This window comes from Carettochelys insculpta, chromosome 6, assembly GCF_033958435.1.
Source record: "Carettochelys insculpta isolate YL-2023 chromosome 6, ASM3395843v1, whole genome shotgun sequence".
Taxonomy (NCBI): domain Eukaryota; kingdom Metazoa; phylum Chordata; order Testudines; family Carettochelyidae; genus Carettochelys; species Carettochelys insculpta.
Genome location: NC_134142.1, coordinates 90638510 through 90663062, shown reverse-complemented (window position 1 = coordinate 90663062; position 24553 = coordinate 90638510). Strand labels below are relative to the sequence as shown.

At 48.4% G+C, this 24553-nt stretch overlaps 1 protein-coding gene across 2 annotated transcripts in view; it reads right to left on the bottom strand.

Annotated features, from left to right (window-relative positions):
* The window catches only part of MAPK8IP1 (mitogen-activated protein kinase 8 interacting protein 1), a 46355-nt gene extending 24677 nt beyond the window's left edge, over positions 1-21678 (bottom strand). Inside the window, exons 1-2 of one of the 2 annotated variants that reach the window (XM_074997548.1) lie at positions 21371-21678; positions 7533-7638 (exon numbers count right to left, since the gene is read on the bottom strand). In XM_074997548.1, coding sequence (XP_074853649.1) covers positions 7533-7638; positions 21371-21456 — 192 coding nt within the window. In that variant the 5' untranslated portion in view covers positions 21457-21678. Of the gene's footprint in view, positions 1-5174; positions 5432-7532; positions 7639-21370 lie in introns of those variants that run through there. The other variant, XM_074997549.1, reaches the window with a different exon arrangement.
* Positions 21679-24553: the final 2875 nt, after the last annotated feature.

Here is a 24553-nt window from a genome sequence, read left to right as displayed (position 1 = left end):
CTCTGCAAGGTACAGACAAAGAGACTTTGCACAGCCACACACATTTGATTTGCAAATTCTCTGACTTTGGACAGCTCTTGCAGTATAAGCCACATGTAGCCATTCAGTTCCAGGTCTCCTTTTGAAACATCTGTCGGTGGTTTGAACTCCTCTCTGTGATGAAGCATTGTAGCACTAGTGCTGAAGTCAGCACCTACTACAGATCCCGGAACACTGTCAAACTCCAACATCCAGGTCCATTCTGTGTCTTTGTGACAGCATTTTCTTAGGTGAGTTGTTTGAGCTGCACAGGCACGTACAAGCTTACTGATCTACGTCAAGATGCCCTACAGCCTCAGAATTCCTTTATCTTTTGGTCTCTGCACAGTCACTATTTCTTCAGTTTTGAGACTCCGGCACTTTTTGTAATCAGCTTCTTTATGTAGTAGGTGATTTCAACAACTCAAAATGTATACTTGGGGCCCTGTCTATCCTAAAGATTGTTTCTTCTTGTCCCTTCTGCAGTTGTCCCTGAATTTCAGGTGTAAAGCTGCCCCAGAATATGATGGCATCCATGGATATTTGTGCTTCTAAGACACATTTATGCACCTGGGACATTGCGCAGAGACATACTTCCTGGCCCAATTACACATTCTGAATGGCAATCTCACGAGGCAGCCAAATGGTGCATTGAAAGCGCAAGTCTCCAAGTTTCATGCGCAGAGTACCTTCCAAAAGCCTGCTGATTAATCCAATTTGCCAAAGAATTTGGCTTCTGCCATCTCAGCAAATGTTTTTTCTCCTTGTGATGTTCTTGTTCTGCTCCTCAGGTCAGTACCAAGTTTAGATTCTGCTTCAGTTTTCAGGACTGAACCCTGTCCATTATCTCCTGTTGATTGATACGGTCTGTCATGTTTTGCTATGCTTCCTCTGGTTTTTGAAAGAGCATACCTGCTGGTACAAAAGATGCCTGTAACTATCTATGTCACCAGGAAACACCTCTTCTGAGATCACATTTTCATGTGAGGAAATTAGTACTTTCATGTTCAGTTCAAGTTTAATACCTGTTCTTCTGATTCCCTATGACATACACCCTCTTGACCAAACCAAGCATCTCACAGCTAGAAATAAATGCCTGGTCACTTTCCTCAGTGAGGCATTACAAACTCTTCTTTTAGTGTTTTACCTCTGTAAAATCTCCTGTTTGAAAGCCCTACGTCACCTCTGACTTTTCAAGTCGTAAACTTCCTTTAAACTGTTCTATAGCCATTTCTATTGTTGTGTTCACACCCTCTGGTGTGATTTTGTGCCATTTGCACACATTTTAGTAGTCACTCTTCTGTCTGCAAGGCTCCTGGCAGTCAGTTGCACTTATGAACTGCTCCGTCCTCCTCCCTAGCGGAATTCTCAGATTCTACTTTTACCCAATGGGCGTTCCAGCTGTACCTGCACACTGTTGCGAAATGGTGATTACAAAGTGTACATGTATATGTACATTACATGACATACAAAACACTCCTCTGAGAAAATGTTACAATTGCAAAATTAAGCACAGCACTCAAAAGCTAAGAGTTATCAATGGAACTTTAATTTGCCCCCCAGCGACAAGTCTTATGGCACCTACTTTAATTATATGCTGTGCTATTTATTTCCACATGTCCCCTGCTTCCTTCAGTGCACAGCATCCCAAGTCAGTGCCCCAGTGCCTCCACTCCCTTTCTCCCCAGGTCCTAGTTTTGCCCTTCACCCTCTCTTTGTTCTACAACCCAGTTGCCACTCCTGCTTCTGGGCCCTCATTCCCACCCCTGCATCTCATCCCTCTGCAGTCACATCAGGCTGTTTCCTCATCATCACCATGCTGCCTTGGTGCTGAAGGAGGAAGCACTAAAAGCAAAAGAGTCATAAGCCACACCATCAGAAACTCATACACTTTCTGATCCACTAACATGATATATGCCATCAAGTGACAGCAGTGCCCCCCTCCCATGTACATTGGACAAACCAGCCAGTCTCTGCACCAAAGGACAAACGGATGCAAATCAGACATCAGGAATGGAAACATACATAAACCTGTAGAGGGACATTCTAACCTCCCTGAACATTCAGTAATGGATTTAGAAGTAGTCATTCATCTACAAAAGAATTTTATCACCAGATTACAGAGGGAGACATCTGAATTCATTTACAAATTTAACACCATTAACTTAAGCTTGAATAAAGATCTTAACTGGATATCACATTACAATGGTAACTTCCCTGCCTCAGATATTCACACTTCTACATCACATGCTATGAATGAGACACAGACAGCTTAATTTGCTTCATTAACTGGCCCTGCTAATGGCAGGTAACTTTTTTCCTCTTATTTTCTGTCTGCTGCTATATATACACACCCTGAATTTTGTCATTTTCACCCACTGATGAAGTGGGTTTTACCCACAAAAGCTCATGGCCTAATAAATTTGTTTGTGGGAGTGCTATTTTCTCTGCTTTCAGTTTTTCAAAGTCCTGGGACACTAGGGCCCCTGACCACAAGGGACATCTGCAGAGAAAGTTCTGCTCAGCCCAGTAGTTATGGGCTGGAGCATACACAGCACAGTTAGCATATGTGAGCTTTGCGGGCCTGGAGCATTCTCAGCAAGCACAAGATATTCAGACAATTTAGCTTCTGAACAGTAGCCTCTATTGAGTTTGTGCTGTTTTCCAGAGGCTCACAACTTGGCTAAATTTGGGTGGATCTTCATGGGAATGGACAAAGACACATTTCTAAGGTCAGGGCCTCCCTGACAAATTTCAGGTCTGAGTCAAAGTACAAAGGCACAATAAAATGGTTAAGATTTTTTTAAATGGGCAAAACTGAAGTGGTTTTGCTCATTTTTTTTGGAAAATTTTGTCCTGTGGCCATTAACCAACATGATGAATCTCAGCCCTGATGGTGCAAGTTTGGTAAAGTGGTAAGTGACTACAAATAGGGTCTTAAAACAACAGGTGTTGGGCAACTTCACTCACAGGTGTTGCTATTTGCACCCACTTAAATATCTTGGATATTCTCTCAATGGTATATGCACCTGCCACACTTCTGACATCCTTCCTCGTTTGGCATGGTTTCTCTCTCCCTTTTAGTTTTCAAAAGCTCTTCCTTCATTTCCATCTACCCACCCAGTGCACCAAGCCTTGCTGGCCTATGTTTACATTTCTAGTCATTTCACTGCCTGAGAGATGAACGATGGCCAAGAACTGCTTCAGTGTCAAGATTCTGTAAAGTGGTTAGCGGTTTTGGGTTCCCAGATTGAAACACCTTGACCTGATTTTCGGAGGACACCCATTCCTGTAGGACAGGTTCCGTTAAGGTGCCTCAGTTTGGCCACCCAAAAACATGGGGTATATTACAAAGACTTGACCCCTGCCATTTTATGTACTAGGTCTATGACCCTCTGTTGCCTTGCACATATCTTTTTATTTTTGAATACTAAACTCCTCCCTCTTTAATGAAGGAGTCCTGATAAAATTACAAAAGCCAATCTTGTGAATTCTCAGAGGGGTAGCCATGTTAGTCTGTATGTGCAAAAAAACCAAGTAGTTCTACTGCACCTTAAAAATTAACAGAATTATTTGGGCATGTGTTTACGTGAGTAAAAAACACTTCACCAAACCCACAGAGTGCACATATAGCCCCAACTCTGTGATTTCCACTCCATGCATCTGATGAAGTAGTTTTTACCCACAAACTCATATGCCCAAGTAAATCTGTTAGTTTTTAAGGTGCCATAGGACTCCTCATCATTATTCTTGTGAAGTTGGAATAAGTCTAGGATGAACTAGCATATTCCCTTCTTTGTGCTCTTTATTCAGAAAAATCCATTTTTCACATTGCACATTTTTGTAATGACACAATGACTCTTGCATCTTTATATTACTTCAAAGCTTTCTTCCCTTTAGTGTGGAAAGCGGCATAAACGTCTCACATTTCTGTTATAGCCCAAACCAATGCAATTTCACACTCATCCTCCACTCTACTAGCCCCTGTGGCTTTCTCAGACAGATCAAATGGCAGTTTGAACCTTTTCCAGGTCTCTTCAGAGTTCCCCACAAGCTTAAGGCTGGTGAGTGATTTACATTTGGCAGAGTAGCAGGTTTCAGAGCATCCATTTTTTTCCTTACTTGATTCCACCCTGAAGACATTGTCCCTTTTACTAAACATTTCCAATTTGCATCCTCTTTCCCTGCATTTACCTGTACTCAAGAGAGTATGTGCCAGGCAATACCACATACAGCACAGCATGTTGCCACCTCAAACTCCTTGCTGAGGTTTAACCAACTGTAGCACCTTGCAGAAAGAACAGGATTACTAGACGCTGGTGCTAGGAACTGACATAATTCTTAGTTCCAACATACAAACAAAGGGGGAAATTATCAAATCTTGCCTTACCATATTTCCATTGCTACCACCAACACCACAAAATCCCCCAAAAGGCCAGAGAAAGACACATGAGTCCTTCAGCATGACTTGCAGGTCAAACAACTTTAGTTCTGTCAGACCATGAGAGAAGGGAAGGTCAGTTCCAGAGCTAAGGGGCACTCTCAGACTTCCGCCCCCTTTTAGCCAGGTGGCCATACGTTCAAGCACCTCTGCAGCTCTCAGCAGCAACGGTACCCAATGAAGAGAGCTTGCTGCTAAAATGGTCCCAAACCACGCAGTCAGGTTTTCAACAGTATTTAGGAGCCTAAACAAGCACATGGGCTCCTAGTGGGATTTTCAAAAGCGCTTAAGCTTAGTCATCCAACTTCCTTAAGTGCTTTTGAAAATCCCACGATGCTTTTAAATATCTTTGAAAAATTTAACCCTTGCACATCAAAAGTAACACCTCCAGCTCCATTTAGAAACTAATCCTGAACAGCAGAGATCCTCTGCCATCGCTGTAATGGCACTCTCTCTGGAGCATAGCTTAATAAAGTAGGCAGCTGCATTCTGTATCAGCGCCAGGTCCCACATGCTCCCAAGGCGCGGACCATGCAGAAAGCACAGCAGCAGTGGCATCTCAGGATGCCATGGGTCCCAGGTCCACATGAAAAAGGTCTGTGCACGCTGTGTAGAGAGTATGCCCAATAAAGAGTGCTCATCTGCAGCTGCTGCCTGGGTACCCAGGAGCTTCTGGGATTTAAAGGACCCTTACTCAAGGAGAGGGCTGATATACCTTCTGCTGGCCCACAAGCCAGTCTGGGCTGATCTTCAGGCAGCTTTCTTCTCAGCCAGACCTGGATAAGTTTCTGTGTTGTCAGACAAATGGGGATTCAGAGCAGAGGTCTCCACAACCCGCACCTCCTCAGTGAGGTCCTCATGACAGCCCACTACGGAACTGGAAATCAAGGTAGGGCACAAACATTCCACCAGGCTCCCCATCCCCTATCACATGAGATCCCAGCTCCTCACCCACCTACTAGGTCCTAATATCACCTTTCACTCAGCACCTACATTTCTGACCCTACACTATGCTCATCCAGGCTTTTTCACGGTCTTAGATTTGCTTTTTTGCTTACCGTGTCCCATATGTCTGGAACTTGGATTCAAAAAGGGTTTAGCATTTAATGGCTAATGGGAATGGCCAGAGTTACACTAACTAGGGTAACAAACATCTAAAGGATAAAATCCTCCTCCTTCAGCTGAACCAACCACTAACTGATGGGGGTAGAGAGGAAGTTTCCTCAGAAGCAGGAGACACTCTGATTGTCCATTTCCAGGTTTTGTGCACTGCAGAGGGGCCAAGGCCCCACTCCTGCAGGGAAGTGGGGTTAATGCAGACTAGGAAGAGTCTATGCAGAGGCCCAGCCAATGAGGAAAGAGCTCCTAGGGGAGCCACTCAGAAGGCAGCTAGCTGGAGCAGCCCTGTATTTTAAGAGGTACTTGGTAAAGCTGAGTCAGTTGGGGCTTGACTAGCAAAGAGGTTGGACTAACTTCTTGCCGGAGAGGCGGTACCTGGACAGAACAGCACTGGAAAGGCTTAGGGGAGCATGAGAGAGGTGCCAGCCTGACACCTGCCAGACTGCTGGTCCTGATATAAGGGCCAGAAAGCTGCAAGGGGTCACAGTGATGTGGTTCAGGGAAAGCGAGGCAGTCAAAGGAGAGGAGGAGGGCAGGACAAGGCTGTTGCTAGACCCTGGGCGGGGACTCAGAGTAGTGGATGGGCCTGAATCCCTCCCCTTTCCCCTTATACTCCACCTAGCCACAACAAAACATGGCCATTATATTAAACTGTGGCTTGCTTGTGAGGCGAGGGGTGAAATGGAAGCTGCAGCTGGCCACAGTGGTAGGTGCACAGAGGCAGGACTGCTGGGTCCACCAGAAGGAGGTGAGAGGCTGGAAGAGGGCAATGTCCTCAAGGGGACACCACAATCCAGGGAGTGCCTTGGGTCCAGAGTAGAGCATAAGCTAGAGCAGGGAGTGACAATGGATGACACACAAGCCAGGCAAGGGCGCTCTGCTGAGCAGAGACAGCTTATTGCCGAATGACCAGCAGGAGGTGCCACAGCAATGAGTCTATCTCCATTACACGCACCCTACTCTGAGGTGTCTAGTACCGACCACTGTCCACCAAAGCATGCTGTACTGCAAGGGTTACTGCTCTCATCTGGTCAGGCATGTCCCGTCTTCTGCTCCTGTATGTCCAATTCACTCTCCTTCTCCAAACCTCTCACAACAAAACAGCAGTCATGTAGCACTTTAAAGGCCACCTAGTGACTTATTTTGTTAATCTTTAAAGCACTACATGACTGCTGTTTTGTTTGGACAGAATACCGACTCACACGGCAACCTCTCGGTCACTGCCCAAACCTCTGTAAGATCTCCTCCAGAACTGCTTCTCCTCTGAGCTTCTGCCTGGAGCAGCATGGAGACTCCCAGGCGACAGGGTCATGCTTCTAGCATGTTCTCCCAAGGGCTTAGCCTAGCTGCGGGTGCAAGCTCCTTAGCACCTTGTTCCATGAACGACACAGAGAGAAGACACAGACATAAATCCCTGGGGTCTGCTCCCAGGCTTTTCACCTTTCACTTCCATCCCCTTCCCCCAACAGTGGCCCACTCAGGGTGTTGCTGACAGGAACTGCCAGAGTTTAGTGCCTTGCAGTCAAAAGGACATCTGCAGGTTTGCTTGGGCTGGCTTTGCATGCACTTTCTTAGGTGCCAGGGTCAGCAATGGGGTCAGACTGGAAGAGCTCTCCCTTGGGCTGGAAGAAATGGAACCTATGTCAGGGTCAGGTGGAGAGAGACTTCTATTGGGCTGGAGCTAAAAGGATCCATGCTGGTCACAAAGTGATCCCCAACATTTAACAGCATGGCCTGACACTGCCTTTTCATTCACACAGATGGGGCTGATGGATACAGCCAGTATCCCAGCTGCTGCGCTCCACATTGATCCAAGCAGCCAAGCCATAAGCTGGGACCTGTAGTTCCCAGAAGCTGCAACTGTGTATTCAAAACAAAGTCAGATGACTTTGCCCCTCCCAGTTCCCCTGGCCTCCTGCTCCAACCCATCACCAGGAACAACTGACATCCTTACCCGGGGGGCCAGGCTGCCCTTACAATGCAGGCTGATTCCACACTCATCAGTGATTTCAGAGAGATCTTCATCCTCAAACTCCTCAAGGCTGATGTCATGGGTGAGCCTGGAGGAGGCAAAGACCACAAAGTTATTGGCAAACAGACCTAACCCGCTTGAAAATGCCCCCAGGCCTGTCTGGACAGTGTCAGGCCCCCAGCGTTGGGCCCACAAAGAAGGGTGGAAAGGTGTGTGATGTAAGATGCGTTGTGAAACTGGGTGCATGCTGTCAGGGAGAAGTGTACCTGGGCTAGGGGGCATTTTCTCTGGTCTAGACTGGGGATACATGTGAGATCTCTCTCTCAAATTGGAGGAGCAGAGCTGGTAAGAGGCTTTCACCCCCTCAGTGCCAGGTTTGGATTCGGTCAGAGCCTGTGGTAAGTGGTAACATTGCTGAGCGCCTGCTATAGAGGTGCCTCAGCAACGCTCTTCATCAACAGGACCCAGACAGCTGTCTCCCAAAGCGTGTTGGTTGGGGGGCAGTGGCCAGAGCCCATCTGGGTAGACAAGCACAGTCCCTGGTCGGGGGAGTGCTGTGCTGTTTTCTGACTGTCTCCAAGCAGAGCATTATGGCTTCCATGGAGAAGAAAGCTGCTGTACAGAGAGCTGCTTGGCCTAGGTGCAAATAATACCAGTCACTGCACACAAAGGAAAATTTCCTAAGGGGTCCCAAAGTAGGAAAGAGGTGGGAAAGAAAGTAGAGGGGGCAGGAAAAATCTGCACTCTTGCTCCTATTCCCACCAACAATACAAGGCTGGGTGGAATCAGAGAATTAACCTTTTAGGGACAAGATCCTATATTAGGAACAGAGAAACTGTCAGCCCAGCTGAGATGGAGCAGGATCCATGTTATCCAGTAATAGACTCTGACCGGTATCAATGCCAGATGCTTCAGAGGAAGGGACAAGAAATTCCCACATTGTGGAGTTATGGAGTAATTAGTCCACAGAGGAACTTTCTTCCTAACCCCTGGCAATTTGTGTGCGTGTGCGCGTGTTACATGTACTAATGTCATTGTGGATGCTATTACCCATAAAAACGTTCAATTCTTTTTTGAATCCATGTAAGCCCTTGGCTTTCAGTGATGCTTTGCAAAAGTGAATCCCCCAGGCTGATTGTGACTTTAAAATGTATTTCTTTTCAGTGTTTCACTGCATGCCCTTGGGTCTTGTATTCTAAAAGCATATGAATAGAAGCACCTAATTTCCCTACTCCAAACATTTTTTGTTTTATATACTTCCATCCTCTCTCTCTCATCTAGCATGTCTGTAAATTGAACAGTGTCTGGCCTCAGATACATACAAACATGTACATTTTAACTAAAGATGTGATTTTAAATTGATTTAGTATATTGTAGACACTTATTTCTGTTTAAGAGTGGCTTCTTTTTGTTCAGAGTAATATATTGAAAATGGATTGTGGTAAACCAAAATAAGCTACTCTTAAATTGAAACAGTGGCTTCACAAGGGTTTGTACCTGTTTAAATTTAAATCCGTTTTTAAGGCACTTTAGTAAAACTGATACCAGTTCGATGCGTAGATAAGATTGAAAGGGATTTTCTTGACGCATACAGAGGCACACTTTCATTACCCATATCTGAATCTAGCCGGAACTGAGAATTTGGCCAGAAAACCTCATTGGCTAAGATGATCAATGGCGAAGCGAAGACCCTGGTAGGGCAGCGGAGAGGCACAGAACCAAAAATACCCTGGGGGCGTACCCATGCTAGGATCTCAAAGAGCAGGCAGAGGTATGGATCAGGTGTTTCAGGTGATGCACATGGTGAAGGGCAAAGGGGATAACTTACATAATTCACTGCTACTCAGCCTGACCTTTCAAAGATCCTTGGACTATCTCACCCACTCCAGGTTTGTTTAGACCCTGGTTGGTCCTGGAAGCCCAGGCAGCAGCCATTCCCAAGAACCCTCTTTATGATGTTCCTTGTATCCCCCTGGGACATCCAGAATTGTAGTGCCAGAAGTCAGGAACCTGCCCGCTCTACCCCTAATGATGTCCATGCCTAGCCTCCTGCTCCTCCCCAAAAAGATAAAGGCAGCAGCAAGAAACACCCTTCTCTCCTCTTGTTTAGAGCCTCCTGGGAACAATGGCATTAAGTCTAGAGAAGAGCATGTCGACCTGTCACTCCTAGAAAAACAGAGGGGGAAAAAAAAAGAGGGGATGGGAGGTATTTCTACGATCTAGCAGCCCCCCCGCCCCCAACAGCCCCCTCACAGGCAGCTTCCTGCCAGGAGTGGGGAAGAAGCCAATTTGGCCAAGAGCAGTGGGTCACATGGATGGGTCGTTTATTCTCTTCACAGAGCAGACAAGAGCAAAGGGAAAGAGCCTGCAGCACAGAGTCCCCTTGGGCTCATCTTTATTGCAGGGATCAGCATCTGTATTACTTTCCCAGCTGCTTTTAACCAATGCCCCCTCTGGGCTTCCTTGTCACAGGCCTGAACTTACAACCAGTTTGTACCACTAATTACATCAGGGCAAAATTAGTTTGAATTGCTGCCATTTGGAGGAGGCTGACACACACTCTGTAAGTGATGCACAGGCTGCTGCGTGAGGGGGAAAAATCAGACCCCTGGATGCTTCCCCCCTCAGTCTGCTCTTCTGTAGAAAACCTAGCAATGAACCTTCAATGCATGAATCAATTCCCTCTCTGGATCAGCCACTAATGGTCACTCTCTCATGCACTGCTGAGAGTCAGGGCCCCAGGACACAGGCTGACAGAGAACCCCTTGTAGCATAGCAGAGCCCTTAAAAGGACCACAACTTCCCAGAAAGCCCTCTCCTAAGGCTGCAGCTGCCACCACTCCCAATTCTGCAGAACTGACCTCTTGGCAAAGCAGCTCCAGGACTGCCCAGTGTGATGGTTGGAGAACAGCTACAGCTCAGCTCTCCCTCAGAGAGAGGACACAGGACTGTACGCAGAAGGTTGCTTGCTGCAGTAAGCCTGATAGCCCACTCACAGGGAGCCCACAGGCTTACAGTCAGTCACAGGAAACAGAGATGCTGGACTATGGACTGGAAGAATCACCTGGAGGCACCAGTATCTCCTGTCCTCCCTCTCCGTAAAGATCCTTCATTAACACTCGCCTTTCCCAAGGAGGCTACCCTGCTCCCATCCTGCCCACCTGCTGTTAAAATAAACATTTTCAGCAACTGCTCCTGCCTCAGGCACTCAGGGACTCTGCATGCAAGCAAGCCCATAAGTTCTCTGATGGGGAGCAAACGGCAGCCTTTGCTGCTGTGGTCTGCTCAGTGCTCAGCCCCATACACAGCAGATAAACTATGGGCCAAGTTCACTCCTGCTCTGCAGGTACCACATGCAGAAGGGTGGGGTAGGCACTAGAAGTGCTTGACTGGTCCCCAGCCCTCCTTTCCCACAGTCCCTACCATTTCTCCCACTGATCCTCCAGCCAGCTCTCCTCTTCTGTGCTCGACTCCATTCTCAAAGCCAGATGCATTTAAGAGGAACCCACTCCTGGGGGTTTCACGACCACAATCCAAGAAAATGCTCCCCAGGGAGAGGAGCCCAGCTTGAAGAGCTGAGCTCTGTGCGTGCTGCCCCTCTGCTTGCCCCAGCTCAGAGCCCGTTGCTTCCTGCGCCACTCTCTGCCTCCCCAATGCGCAATCTAGGGGAGCTCATTAAAAATAGATGGAATCAACTGTCTTGGAAAAAAAAAAAATCTGCTGAGCTGAGATGGTGCCAGGCCCTGTGCGCTGCCTGGACTGCTGAGCCTCCTAGCCAGCTGGGCTCCTGCTCAATAAACAGCAGCTCCTGCTCCTGCTTCCTCATCCCCAGCAGACAGCAGCTCTGTGAGCCACCTTCTTCTGCCCTTGCAAGGTCCCTACTCCGTCTAGTCATAGCCTCTTCCTGGATCACAGTCTCGGGGGAGAATGGGGCAGTCAGCAGCTTTCACTTGTCAACGAGAGTATTATTTCATCTACAAAAAGAAGTTTAAGGGGGCGGCACAGCATTTATACACACAAGAAACCATGTGCGGAGGAGCAGCTGGGGATGCTCGTTTTTCATGTGCTTTCAGATATGATCTAAATCCCCAGCCTTGCAGTCTCTCCCTCCCCAAATCTCTCAGGTGGCCCATTCTGAGTACAGTCTCTGCCCACGATCTGGCAATGCTGTGGTCCCCGACAACAGCGAGCATAGCCAGCACACCGAGGCCAGGTGCTACTGCTGGCTGCATTTCAAGCCTTTAAGAGAGTGGAGGGAGTTAGAATAAAGAGAAACAGCTTCTCAAGTAGTCAAGCATTCAGTTCCACAAAAGTAACAGGAGCAAGCAAGAAATGCCCAATGAAAGCATCACAATGGGCAGACACCTTGCTGCTAATGAATCCTTGATTCGCAACACCCTGACACAGGGAAAGTAACCACCAGGGCTTGAAACACTCACCAAACTTTCCTAGTTCAAGGACTGATCTTGTTAGATAGTCCAGAATCCCTGTACTGTCATGCCCCAGAACTATCGATCTTGCGAGGTAAACCAATTAACAGTGTGTACTTTTTTCTGGGTGTTGCACTGCACACTAAAGTGTCAACAAGGAATGAAAATTTCCAATACCCATTAAAAAGTATCTTACGTAATCCATCTGTCTTTAATTCCATTGCCTGTCTCTTTCAGACTTCGTTCCACTTCCCCACATACCCTTTCTTCACCTGTGTTGTTTTCACAGTACTTTGTTCCTCCTCTCCCTGCCTTTTCCTACATTTTCTTCTCTTGTCCCTCCCATGCACTCTCTCTCCAGTTTGTTTCCCCAGGTTTCCCTCACCCTCCTCCATCTATCCATCCCATCACACCGAAGCGTCTGGTAAAATTTAGGAGTCAAAACCCACTAGATGTGCTAAGTTGAAGACCAGTAGGAAGATGTAGTCCACAGAGATGCCAACCCCATTCCAGCTGCTGGGAAATGGGATGTGAGACTTCCCTGGAGCTGTCCCTGAACTCTGCTTCTATGGCCGCAAGGAACCATAATCTTTTTGAGAGTGGCCTGCCTATCACAGGCCATATAACTCCACCAAGTGGTTCCTGCTTCATAAGCTTGCTGATGGGGGTGGGGGACAAAGGAGGCAGGCAGTTGCTGTGGAGTCCAGGCTTTCAAAGGGACCCAGAGCTCTGGCACCTGCTGCTGCTACTTTGGCAGCGGCTGGTGGTTTGGGCCCCTTTGAAGTGCTGGTATGCTGCTCTGAGTGGCTCTGGGAGGCCCCGCGCCATGGTCCCGATCAAGATGGTGCTAAGAGCAACTGCCTTCAACCCTCTCTGGGATAGGCAGTTGGGTCCCCATTCCCACTTTGTCCTGGGGCTGTGGTAGCTGTCAGCCTCCTGCTGCTTCAGCCCCACAGCTTTCGATCAAGTCAGAAGAGATGGTTTAAAAAAAATGTATTGCCATAACTGAGAGACTTCAAATGACAGCCTTTGCTCACATGCCTGGAGTAATTCACCAGGTGATCAAGTCATCACTTAGCTTTCTATTTCAGTCAAACAGAGGTGAGGTTATTTAGCCTCTTTCGGTAAGGGAAGATTTTCAATCTCAAATCAGTTTTGTAGCTCTCTTCTGGAACCCCTTCTGGTTTTTTAGCATCACTGCTAAAGTGGGGACAGCAGAACTGGACGCAATATGCCAGCACTGGGCACACCAATGCAACATACAGAGATAACACTGCCTTACGTCCATTCGTTTTTCACTTGCACATGCACTGAAAGATGACATTCACTTTCTTAGCTAGAGCACCACACAGGAAACTGAAGATCATTTGATTATCCACCACCATTCCATTCCCCAACTCACAGTCCCCCTTCTTATAACCTTGGTTCCTCAATGTACATTCGACTATATTAAAACTCACGCTCAGTAAGTCCAATCTATCGAGTGAGCCAATCTGCTCTGTAACTGTCCTCGTCCTTATTTACCACTTCACCAATGTTTGTGTCATCTGCAAACTTTATCTGCTATGATTTTATATTTTCTGGCAGCTCCATGATAAAGCTTATCAACGACTCAGGGGCTCCACCTTTTGTATCAGCTAGTAGGTGTCTGATACATATTAAGTCCCCTCAGCGGCTGGAAGAGAGCAAGCTCTCTCTACGAATTTCCCCCATTTCTCCCACTCAAACACCCTGGCTAAAACAATCCTTATTCCCAACAGTTTCACAGCTGTCCATAAAAGTCTGAATAGCCATTGTCTACCCCAGCAAGACTCTGGTAATGTTGTGAGCACCGGTAACAGCACTGGAGCCTTTAGTCTGCAGACACAGGTACACATAGTTGCATCAATTACAGATACGTGCACAGACACCAACTTTCTCATTTCCCCCAGGGGGTGCTCAGCCCCACTTCAGTCCCAGGCCTCACCCTCACCCCTTCTCCTAAGACCCCACCCCACTTTTCCCCACCCCTGCTCCATCCCACCCCACTTTCCCTCACAGTTCTATCCCCTCCCTCAAGCACATCCAACCCTCACTCCATTCCCTCTTCCGCAGCACTGCCTAACAGTTGATCTGCGGCTGGTGGGAGGTGCTGGGATGGGAGGGAGAGCAGTTGATCATTGATGCCTGACAATGGGTGCTGAGCACTATTTTTATCCATGGGTCCTCCAGACCCAGAGCACCGAAGGACACTTATGCTGAGGTGAGTTGAAGGTTTTCCTCACAACCATGCAGGCCAGAAGATTTGGGTTTCTTTTCTACTGAAAGCTCAGATTCTCCAGAAGTTGAAGGCACTCTCTTGGAGAAGATTCCTATTCCCGCTAGGTGAGGGGATTTTTCAAGCCCTGCTCATAACCAGTGTTCAGTGTTTGCGTAGCATGTTTCACCACTGCAGTGCTGTGCAACTGTTCACACTCAGAGCACCCGTACAGGGATGTAAACGTCATCCCTGTGTAACAGGTTGTGTACGTCAGAGACAGGAGAAGGAACTTGTCCCAGGTTACAACAGCAAACCGCTGACAGAGCCAGGAACAAAACTTCCGAGAGTTCCGTCACCCAGTCCCATGCTCAGTCTGGAACCACACTCCCTCTCAGTGCCAGGAACAGGACCCAGAGCACCTGCATGCTTACTCCACTAGATGAGCATTTCTCATCCTTTTTGGTATCAGGGACCAGCTTCCTATCTTCTAAACTGTGTCAGGGAGATCTCAGGGACTGTCAGTCCACAGTCACTGAGAAACACTGCACTAGAGCACAAGGTCTCTCTACCTCCTCATTCTGAAAAGGATGGGGAAGCAGATCTAAACCATGCAGCATGAGAGGGCAGTATGCCTGACAGCTGCTGACATGGCAAGATAACACTTTTATAGCTCTCTCTTCTACCAACCATTCTTTGTGCGAGGGAAGAATATGAGGCAGTCCCTGACTCCCTCAGCTCTGCAAGGGAAGAGTTTATGCCAGTGGACGTGGGCATGGGGTGAGCGGGCAACGGGGTAAACTGCCCTTATAAAACATGTTCCTTCCCATTAATTTTAATACCAGTCATAATTCTTTGTATTGTTTCATGGACCAAGACTGCACACCCTCCCCACCACAAATTCTGTCAGCAGCAAAAGACTGATCTGCCAGCTGAATTCCAGCAGGGAATCAGATCTCTAGCTGCTCTTCCCCAATCATGCCTCACAAGAGAGAGGGAGAGAGAGTGTTAGCTACAAAATTAACCTTCACTCTTTGAAATGCCCAAAGCAGGAAGAGCAGGGGATGCAGCAACTCAAAACGGAGTGCACTGACAGAGCTGTCTGGTGTGCTCTTGCTTTCCAAAACAGATGCTAGGGGCTGTCCTTCATCCCTACTCCTGCAGGGCTCCACACTAGCATGGAAGTAGTAATTAAAATCCCCTGAAGATGCTGAAATCCTTCCTAGCAACAGCTCACACACTGCATGAGCAAGAAGCAGAAAGCTAGATCACTTCCCTGTGAATGCACCAGGCCTCAGGGAAGGGAGAGATCACCTTATTAACCAGCAGGCCCATCTCGTTGTCATCAGTGCCACTGTGTGTAGCAGGAGTTTTCTACCCAGGTGATTCAACATAGGCAAGGCGAACTGCAAACGTGTCTTTGCGGGTGACACACATTGCCTCTGTCAGCACCTCAAAAGCTGCAGCCTCAGGTATCAAAGCCAAAGGTAAAAAATTACATATTAATAACAACTTACGTTTCTCCAAGGCACTAACAAACAGAAGTCGCTTTAATGCGGACACCTCTAGGGTAGAAATTTGCAGCTGATTAACAGTCACACAGCCATGCTATACTACAGTTCAGGAAAGGAAGCGAAGAATAATTCTCCATGCATCTGAAACGCCGGCGGGAATACAGGTGCACAGAGCAGAATCAAGAGACCTGAGCTGGAATTTGGCTGGGATAGCAAGGCTAGCACCCTGACACTTATGAAAGTGCCAGGAGATCTTTGATGAACAGAAACAGTCACGACTTTGTTCTGATCTCCATCTGAAAATAAGCACCTTACTGTGGCATTCAGTACAATGCCAGTCCAAAGGGAAACACCTTTGTATCTGGGGTCCAGTTCCCATTCCCCCCACACAGCAACCAGACAGAAATCTCCTCAGAGAGATGTCATTTTGCACAATATTAAAACAAATGCCTCTGAGGTGGCTACTCAGACACTCCATCACATACAAATCAACCTGCAGCACAGGGCTTGATTTCCATCTCTGCCTAGACTTCTCTGAGCTTCCCAGTGAAATACAAAGAGGTTCCTTCCCTTTTCCTAGGGGCTGCCTTCTCTTCAATGCCCTTTTAACAGGAATTCTGCCCAGCTCCCTTCATTACAGTCAAACTCACAGAGGAATTCAGGTATTCTCTCAACTTCCATGGATCATGTAAAAAGCTCCTCTAAGGGATAGCTTTCCCAGGAGTCCTGCTGTCTAGCATCTAAACTGATGGAATGGCTCTTTATTAGGAAAATTGGAAGTGGGTGTCTCTCAGGGCCAAAAAATAGTCCCAAAACATCTCTGCCACCCCCCATCCCCTTCTGTTATATCCCTAATGCTACTTCCTCTAGCGTTTCCTCCAGGTTTTTCCTGGACATCTCTGAGTACTGGTGAACTCCCAAGATTTTTCTCAGACTCATAGTATAGAGTGATTTGTCCGCAGGCTGCTAAAAGCAGCTACCCAGCCTACTCACTGCCGAGGATGGGGGACTGACTTATGCAGTCATTTACACCACTGCAAAGTAAGTGTAAAATATCACCAAGTCAGAATGCTTTTCCCCAGTTCTGGAAATGACTGTACGTGATGCAGGGTTGTGGAGAATTGGGCTTGTGGTCACTGATAGAAATAAGCTTTGCATAACGCTTTGCAAACCACTCCTGCCACAAAATGAAGCTTCTATGTCAACTACTGAGAGCTCCTTTAGTAGTAAGCTCAGGTGAAACATCTCCTACTCCTTGAGCACAGACTAAAGCTATGTCTGCACTACACTAAGAAAGTCGACTACAGATAAGAAGTCTAGGCAATTGTGTAGCGAAAAATCAATGTATCTGCGCTCAGCTAGGCTGGCTGTCTATACAGGGGAAGGGCAACAGGAGAGTTTCTCCCATCAACCTCTCTTACTCCTCACGAGGAGTACAGGGGTCGACTGCAAGCCCTGTGAGGTCGATTTCGTGGATCAGTCTTCAGGGGTAGTGTAGACCTGCCCTTAGTGACACTAATGCAGCTACAGCAGCCTGACTCCTGTCCCAGCTCAAGGATGAGCACTGGACAATACTTCCCCAGAGGGACAGCAAACAAAACAACCCTCTAAACTTGTCTTGCTAGTCCCTCATCCTGGCCTACACGAGTCTGACACACGCTATCCCTGGCCCGCACAACTGCTCATCAACAACATGGCAAAGACTACAGAACTATTAGCAGCCTCACTGAGGCCTCTTTCTCCAGTTAATAGGTAATTTACAGTTAGAAAGTCCAGCAAGTAACAGGAAAAACTTCTGATATTAACACTGCAAAGGAAGGCATCCGGCTGCTCTCACGAAAGAACAGGATAGGAGTCGCCTCATATCAGAATGAGTAGATAAAAGGGAGCCTTCTCCTTAAGACCTCTCACCCCACTGGAGAGAAGAGTTGTGGGATAACCAAAATCACCTCTATCACAAATGACTATGTCATAGGGTACCTGCTTCCCACATCGCCTTGTGGCCTCAGGGTGGCCACACAAGTGGCTCCTGCCTCAGCTTCCCCATTCAATAGGCTTTTTCAGTAACACCCAAACCCTTCTGCCGGTCCTTACTCTTTCTTGGATTCTATGTTATTTAGAATGTGTATTAATTTAATAAAGGTCTCAAGTCCCTCCTCAAATTCACCCATTTACTCCTGTATCAGATCACTTTGAAGACTTTCCTCCCCTACATCCCAGGTTTCTCTGCTGGCACCTACTTGTTGCCCACTGCCCTGTATTTGTTCAACATCTCTCTCAGTAGTTACCTGATGGTCTCAAGTTTTTCTGCTAGAGATTATTTAAGCCATGTGCCCCTTGCTATCAGTTTCCACACTGGCTTCCTTTGGGAATTTCCTCTGTGTAGCTTCCTACTGCTCTTTATGGGGGAATTATTCTGGTCAGGCATCTCCTTAGAAACTAGGATTGACTGGCTTTAGCCCTTAAGAAGGCAAGCCGTCCTGTTACACAGTAGAAGCATGAATTGGAGGATGAGACAGTGCAAAAACCAAACAAGAAAAGACCACAAACACACACACATACACAAAAACCCATAAGGCTGAATCTCAGGAGGCAACAGGGTATGTGAGGCTGTGGGACAATCTCTCAAAGAAAAGAACAGGAACCCCATTGCTTGGGATGGTTAAAGCTGATGGGGGCACACTCCTGGAGAATAGATTGTAGAGACCAATCCTGCCTTGGGCCCAGGGGACGAATGGACTAGATGGCCCCTAACAGGACATTTCCATTTCTAACCTCCAGAACTCTTTGAATCCCCTCATTAAGCCAAGACAACCACCTTAAGAGTCTGCTCTAGACATGAAGGGCCTCATTCCCACCCTCATCCCATCCCATCCCATCCCATCCCAGTCCCTTTTCAGGCCTTCGGACTAGAGAACTAATTAGAACTTCTCACCTACACTCATCACCTCCCTTCTGAAGCTAAATGGCAGTGCTGATTCTCTTCCATGCTATAGTACACACACAACTGGATGGCTCAGTTGTCTTTTACTAGCAGCCTGTGTGTTGCCATTCAAAATGATTTAGAATAGCATCAGCTAATGTGGATGGGATTTCCTTTGCACCAGGAGCAGTCTTCACATGTCATAGTTCATTCAGCACCTCACTTAATGACCTAGTCTGATTCTTCACCCTTGAGTTAAGTCTTTGCTGACCTTTTCAGCCCAGAACAATGGAAGCCCTCAGGCAACCCAAGAGCATGAGGTCTCCTCTCACAGGTGCTAGAGCTAAGTTGGCTAAAGTAGAAGGACGGCCAAGAAACTCCTCTGTCACACCAGACAGTCTCTGTTTACACATCCAACACTTCCCTGTGATTACACCTTTCAAATAACCCCTCCCCCGGGGGAGAGGGTAGCAAGCAGAGGAGGAGGTATCCAACTCCCCTGAACATTCATAAATGTTTCAAAATGATCTCTGGTCTTCAACATTCCCCCCAAGTTCAGAGACCCCAGAATTGTTTCCATCAATTCCAAGAACCTGATTTCAAACTCAGGGCTCCTGGAATGATTTGCTGTAAATTTCTGAGACCCCTGAGTCCTTCTGATTGTATCTCAGGGCTCTGAAACCTCCCCATATAAAGTATGACTATTCCCAACTCCCCTTCCCACTAGAAGTTGCTTCCTGAGAATTTGGATACCTCTTCTGGAGACCTGGACAACAAAAGGAATTGGCACCTTGCTCTTCCTTCCCCGGGTGTTGCTGTTTACATTGGAGAGCCCAGAGCCCAGGAGACAGATGTTGTATCTAGGACAGCAGCACACAGCAAGCTTGAGACTGTCACGGGACCAGGCTGAGCTGAGCTCTGCTGCTCAGCTCACGTTACCCAGTTCCAAGGCTGAGCTTCTTCTCCATGGTGGACCTTTTCAGAGGGATCTTTAATTATTTAATTTGCCTGGTGTATGCAATGGCTTCAAACAAATCAAACAGGCAGCATGAGAACTAAAATGAAGACAGTGGACTACTGTTTGCAGAGTCCCATAATGGTGTTCAGCAGAGGAAACATCAGAACCAAATGATAGTACGCACATGGGTAATCCCCCAACCTCACAGCCCAAACAACACAACTACTCTCTGTACAAAATAATGGCAGGTAATTTCTTTTCTCAATTCTCAGATCCCTAGACTCCCAATACAATCATACATGAAACATTTACCTCTGATCACAGCATCTCTCAGCATAAACAAGTGTCTCACCTCCATGCCCAGGTCCGACCCACTTCTAGACCTGGTGCCCCACCATTCAAGAAACACAAATCTGATTACAAGAGAGAACACCTGCTCAGAACTCCAGAAAAACAAATGACTTCAAGTCCCCCAAATCACAGGAAAAATAGAGGCACAGACTATACATGGGCAAATGACTGGTCCTGCCTCTGACCCCAATGCACCCCTTTGATAATCCTGCTCTTCAGAAGTCACTGGCAGGCATGCTGGCACCCAAGCCCACCTGTAGCCTCCTCTCAGCTAGGTGGGTTCTGTTGTCCTTCTCTGCTCCTATCCCTGCAGCTGCGTGGGGGGCCATATTGTGAACAGTTTCACAGCCTTCAAATTAAAAGGGCTCCACGACTTAGATCAATGGTGGTGTTCAGTGCTTCTGAGAGGCTAATTTCTAAATCTGCAGTACTCTCCTGTCCTGAGTCTGTTTTCTGTTCCAGGTCTGCACCTTGGAGAGCATCTGTGGGGTTACTGGGCCTCTGAGGGGTCATACAGAAGAGATCGTTTGAGAGGACGTATTTCCTTGTGAGGAAGATTGTTTGGGGGAAGAACGTGTGTGTGGTTCTTGGGATGTGTGTGTGGAAGAAGTGGTTTTTGCAGGGAAGGAGGAAATGAAGGTGGTGTGGGGCTTTGGCTGGGAAGCAGGGAGGGTTTGGAGCTAACGGGTGCGAGAGGACTGGAGGTAGGTGTGAAGACGGGTAGCAGGTGGGAGGTATTTGGGGAAGGGGGTGTGAGACATGGGAGGGTGCTGGGGGACGGGAGGATGCTGGAGCAGGCTGTGGCCTGATTCAGGGTTGGAAGGGAGATGACCCTGTATGCCTTTCCCGCCCCCACAGGAAGGTACCCCCTCCCTCCACAAAGCCGGCCGGAAAAACGGCGCCTACCGGGTAGGTTGCTGCTGTGCCCAGAGCCGAGCCCAGCCCAGCCCTCCCCACCGGGCTGCAGGCAGCCAGGCAGCTCCTCCAGAGCCTCAGCCAAGCGCCCCGCCCGCGGCACGCGCCACCTGTTCCGAGGCGGACGGCTCCTTCGCAGCCCCGGCGGGGGCAGCGGGTTGACCCCTGGCTCGGGGGGAAGGGGATCCTGCTGGCTGAAGCCCCAGCGGTCATTGTTACGCCCCGGCCCATGCAGTCTGTGCGTGCCCGTCCCTCGCCCAGCCTCCAGGGGGCAGCGGGCACCGCCGCCCACTTGCCAGGCAGGGCAAGGGGGCGTGGGGGGGAGGAAGCCGCCAGCGGCGCGGGGCTGCCCGCGATGGAGCGGAGGGTGCGCGCAGCCGCTGCCCAGCCCGGCTCTGCAGACGGGCATAGGTGGGGGAAGGGGCAGAGCCAGAGATCTGCAGCGAACCGACCCCCGCCCCCGGGAAAGGGACTGGAGGGGGAAGCCCGGTACCTGAAATTGGGGGGCGAGGCGAGGTGCAGCCCCAGGAAGGGGGACGATCCGGCCGGGGACGCGGCTCCTTTCTCTCTCTCCGCCATTCTCTCTCTCCATACAGGCGAAGGGAGGGAAATGCACGCTGCCGGGCCGGGCCGGGCCGCGCCGCCGGACAGGGAAGCACCTGCGGGCACCGGGGGCTGGCGGCCAAGGGCGCTGCTCACCGCCGACGCCGAGGAAGCCCCGGCGGCGGAACTGCCCGAGAGCCGCCCCACCCCCCGCCGGCTGCCGCAGCCTGGCTCCCCCTCCCGCCGGGCGGGCTGCCTGCCGCAGGGGCACGGCGCCCAGGAGGCCCGGGGGCAGCGGGCGGGCGCGTCCTGCTCCAAGGAACGCCCGGGCCAGGCGGGAGCGAGCGGGGTGAAGCGAGAGCGAGCCGAGCTGGAGGGAGGGGCAGAAGAGGCGGGGGAGAGCGGTAGCAGGCGCTGGGGGCGGAGGCTGCCAGGGGATGAAGCGCCCTGATGCTCTCTGGGAGCGGCGCCTGCTGAGGTGCAGCCCCTACCGCCTGGAGCAGATCCGGAGGGGAACGGAACTCATGAGCCTCTCCCACAAAGCCAGACACCTCCTTTCCACCTCTTCGGTAGCACCCCCCCCCCTCCCCAGGTTGTCGGCAGAGCAGCAGAACCGTCCGCCAGGCCACTACTTGTAGCCAAGCGGCTGTAGGGGGAGTCGAGCAAATGCAGCCTAGGTTCAGGGGCAGGCTCCAGCCACAGATGCTAGGCAGTAGCTTCCAAGGGGCCTGGAGAGGGCAAGATAATCAAATTGAGTATTTTAATTTCCCAAGCCTTCTGCTCTATGCCACTGCCTCATCAGCACCCTGAATCCCCATGGGGATGGTGGGTCCTTTCTCCAATTTAGCATGCAACTATTTTTCAGAAATTGATGAGCACAGTTACTTCTCCTGCAGCACTAGTCTCTCTGGAGATGGTTGAGTTGCTGCTGCTCAGGCACAAGGCTAAGACCAACATATCTGCATTACAGTCACAGCAGGGAGCGGTTTAAAGCCCTATTTCAGACAATTTTCAGTGAAGAGATGGAACTGTTTCTATTAATGGCAGACCCTACTAACCCCTTACTTCCATCCCTTGTTCTTTGAAGAGCAGGCCAAACCTACCTCTTCTCCTTTAACCATTCTACCAGGTCCAGAAAGAAACCCAGGCTGATGCCATGCTAGGACTGTATTTAAATCGTTCCCATAACATCTGTAGCACTGCTTAAAAAATAATACACATGAAACCACAGTAGCAGGTTTAGCATGTCCTGCCTCACCAATTAGTAGTTATCCCATTACGCTGTATGGTGTTCAGAAGCATACAACATACACAGTTCTGATTGCTTAGTGTAGTTATTTCTAATCCTCCCATGAGTGTTTTATCATGCTGTTAAGTGTAGCTATACCCACTGTTATCAAGTCACTGTATGTATGTGTATAATGACAGCCCTTTGCTGGGGTACTATAAGCAGATGACACCGGCCTGGCTATTTCAATCTCTTAAGTAACAGAAGGTAGCATAGTTCCTTTCTAAGATGTTAAGACAGGTGTCTAAAACATAGGTGGAAAAAGGGAGGGGCATTTCGGATGTGTGTGAAATTTCATAAGGGGGCACAGAACAATCAGCTGTTGGGTCTCAGGCTCATCCATCTCATTAAATGTTATCTGTTTTTATGGATGTGTAGTCACAATTTTATACTGATTAATGAAGTTTTTACATTCAACATACCTATTCTATTACACATGCCAAAAGGATTTTTTCCCAGATGAATATGAATGGCATTTCCATCGGTTTGGATTTCATTAGATCATTTGGGGACCTTCTGCGTACTGCAGAGACAAAAGGTGGGGCTCAACATAAAAACATTTGCTTATCCATGATCTAGAGGATAACTTATTTCATGGCTAAAATCCAGTGCATCAGCTGAGAGAACAGAATGGTCCTAGGTGCATATTCCAGGTCTCAGGTGTTCTGATCTGCTAGATATGAGTTCAAAAGGGATAAATTCATGGACCTGTTTGAAGTCAAGGGCCTTTGCTTTGTCTCATCCATGGCCTGCTCTCGTTAGATGGAATGAGCTAGGAAATTCTGTGTGAAACGATACTGCTTTATTATTTGGTATCCTTTAGCTGTGACTGCACAGACTGATTATTCCTTTATGAAGAAAGATTAGTATATTTGAAGAACTAGACTTTTTCCTTTTTTGAAAATCCTAAAGAGACCTCCTATTGGCCCAACCTCAGCAAAGGCACACAGAGAGCCTCACTTGTAACATACACCAGCCTTCATGATCAAGTTCTGAGAACGGCTTAAAAACAAAGGGATCATCTGATCTGGTATCCTAATTGATTATTGGGTGGACCCAATGAATCCATGGTCCTCCCAAGACAGCCAAGACAATTGTGCAGTAGTCTACCTTTTTACAACATGGGTTGAGCTTTTGCCTACTTACAGTGATACAACCTTAATCACAGCTATGGTATGGATTAAGCATGTTTTCAGTAATGGGGGTTTGCTGTACAAGCTGGAATCAGAGAGACACTCCCACTTAACATCTGCCCTTATGAGGCATTCTGTAGGACTTTAGGGGTATCAGGACTTGTCTTTTATTCCTGTGCAGAGCTCTGTGAAAGCACAAAGGGATCTTTCACCAACAGACATTGGTTTAATAAAAAATATTACCATCTTCACTCACCTGGTGGGTAATATTCCTATTATCATCAGTCCCCGGAGCTAGTCAAGCACTTGAATCACATAGTGGTAAGTAGCATTAGAAATGTCTCAGAAAATGACCAGCCAGCGGCTGAAGCAAGACAAGGGTATTCCCTACAATACATCTGTCAACAGACAGTGGCCACACACAAAAGCTAATCAGGAGAGCACTCCACTCTGTTGGCAGAGCAGCTGGACTGCCCAGCTGCTCTCTCGACAAAACACGCACCTGGAAGCAAAGCAGATAGGGCTGCCCATTGTCCAGGACCACCTGTCCATCGATAGAAGCCCCACCCCCCCGTCCAGAGCACCCACACAGCTCTTTTGTCGACAAAACCTGTCGATGAAAGGCGCTCTACCTCATCTGGGAGAGGCAGAAGGTTGTTGGTAGAAGTGCCAAAACTGTCAACAAAACACATTTGGTGTATGGACATTCCAC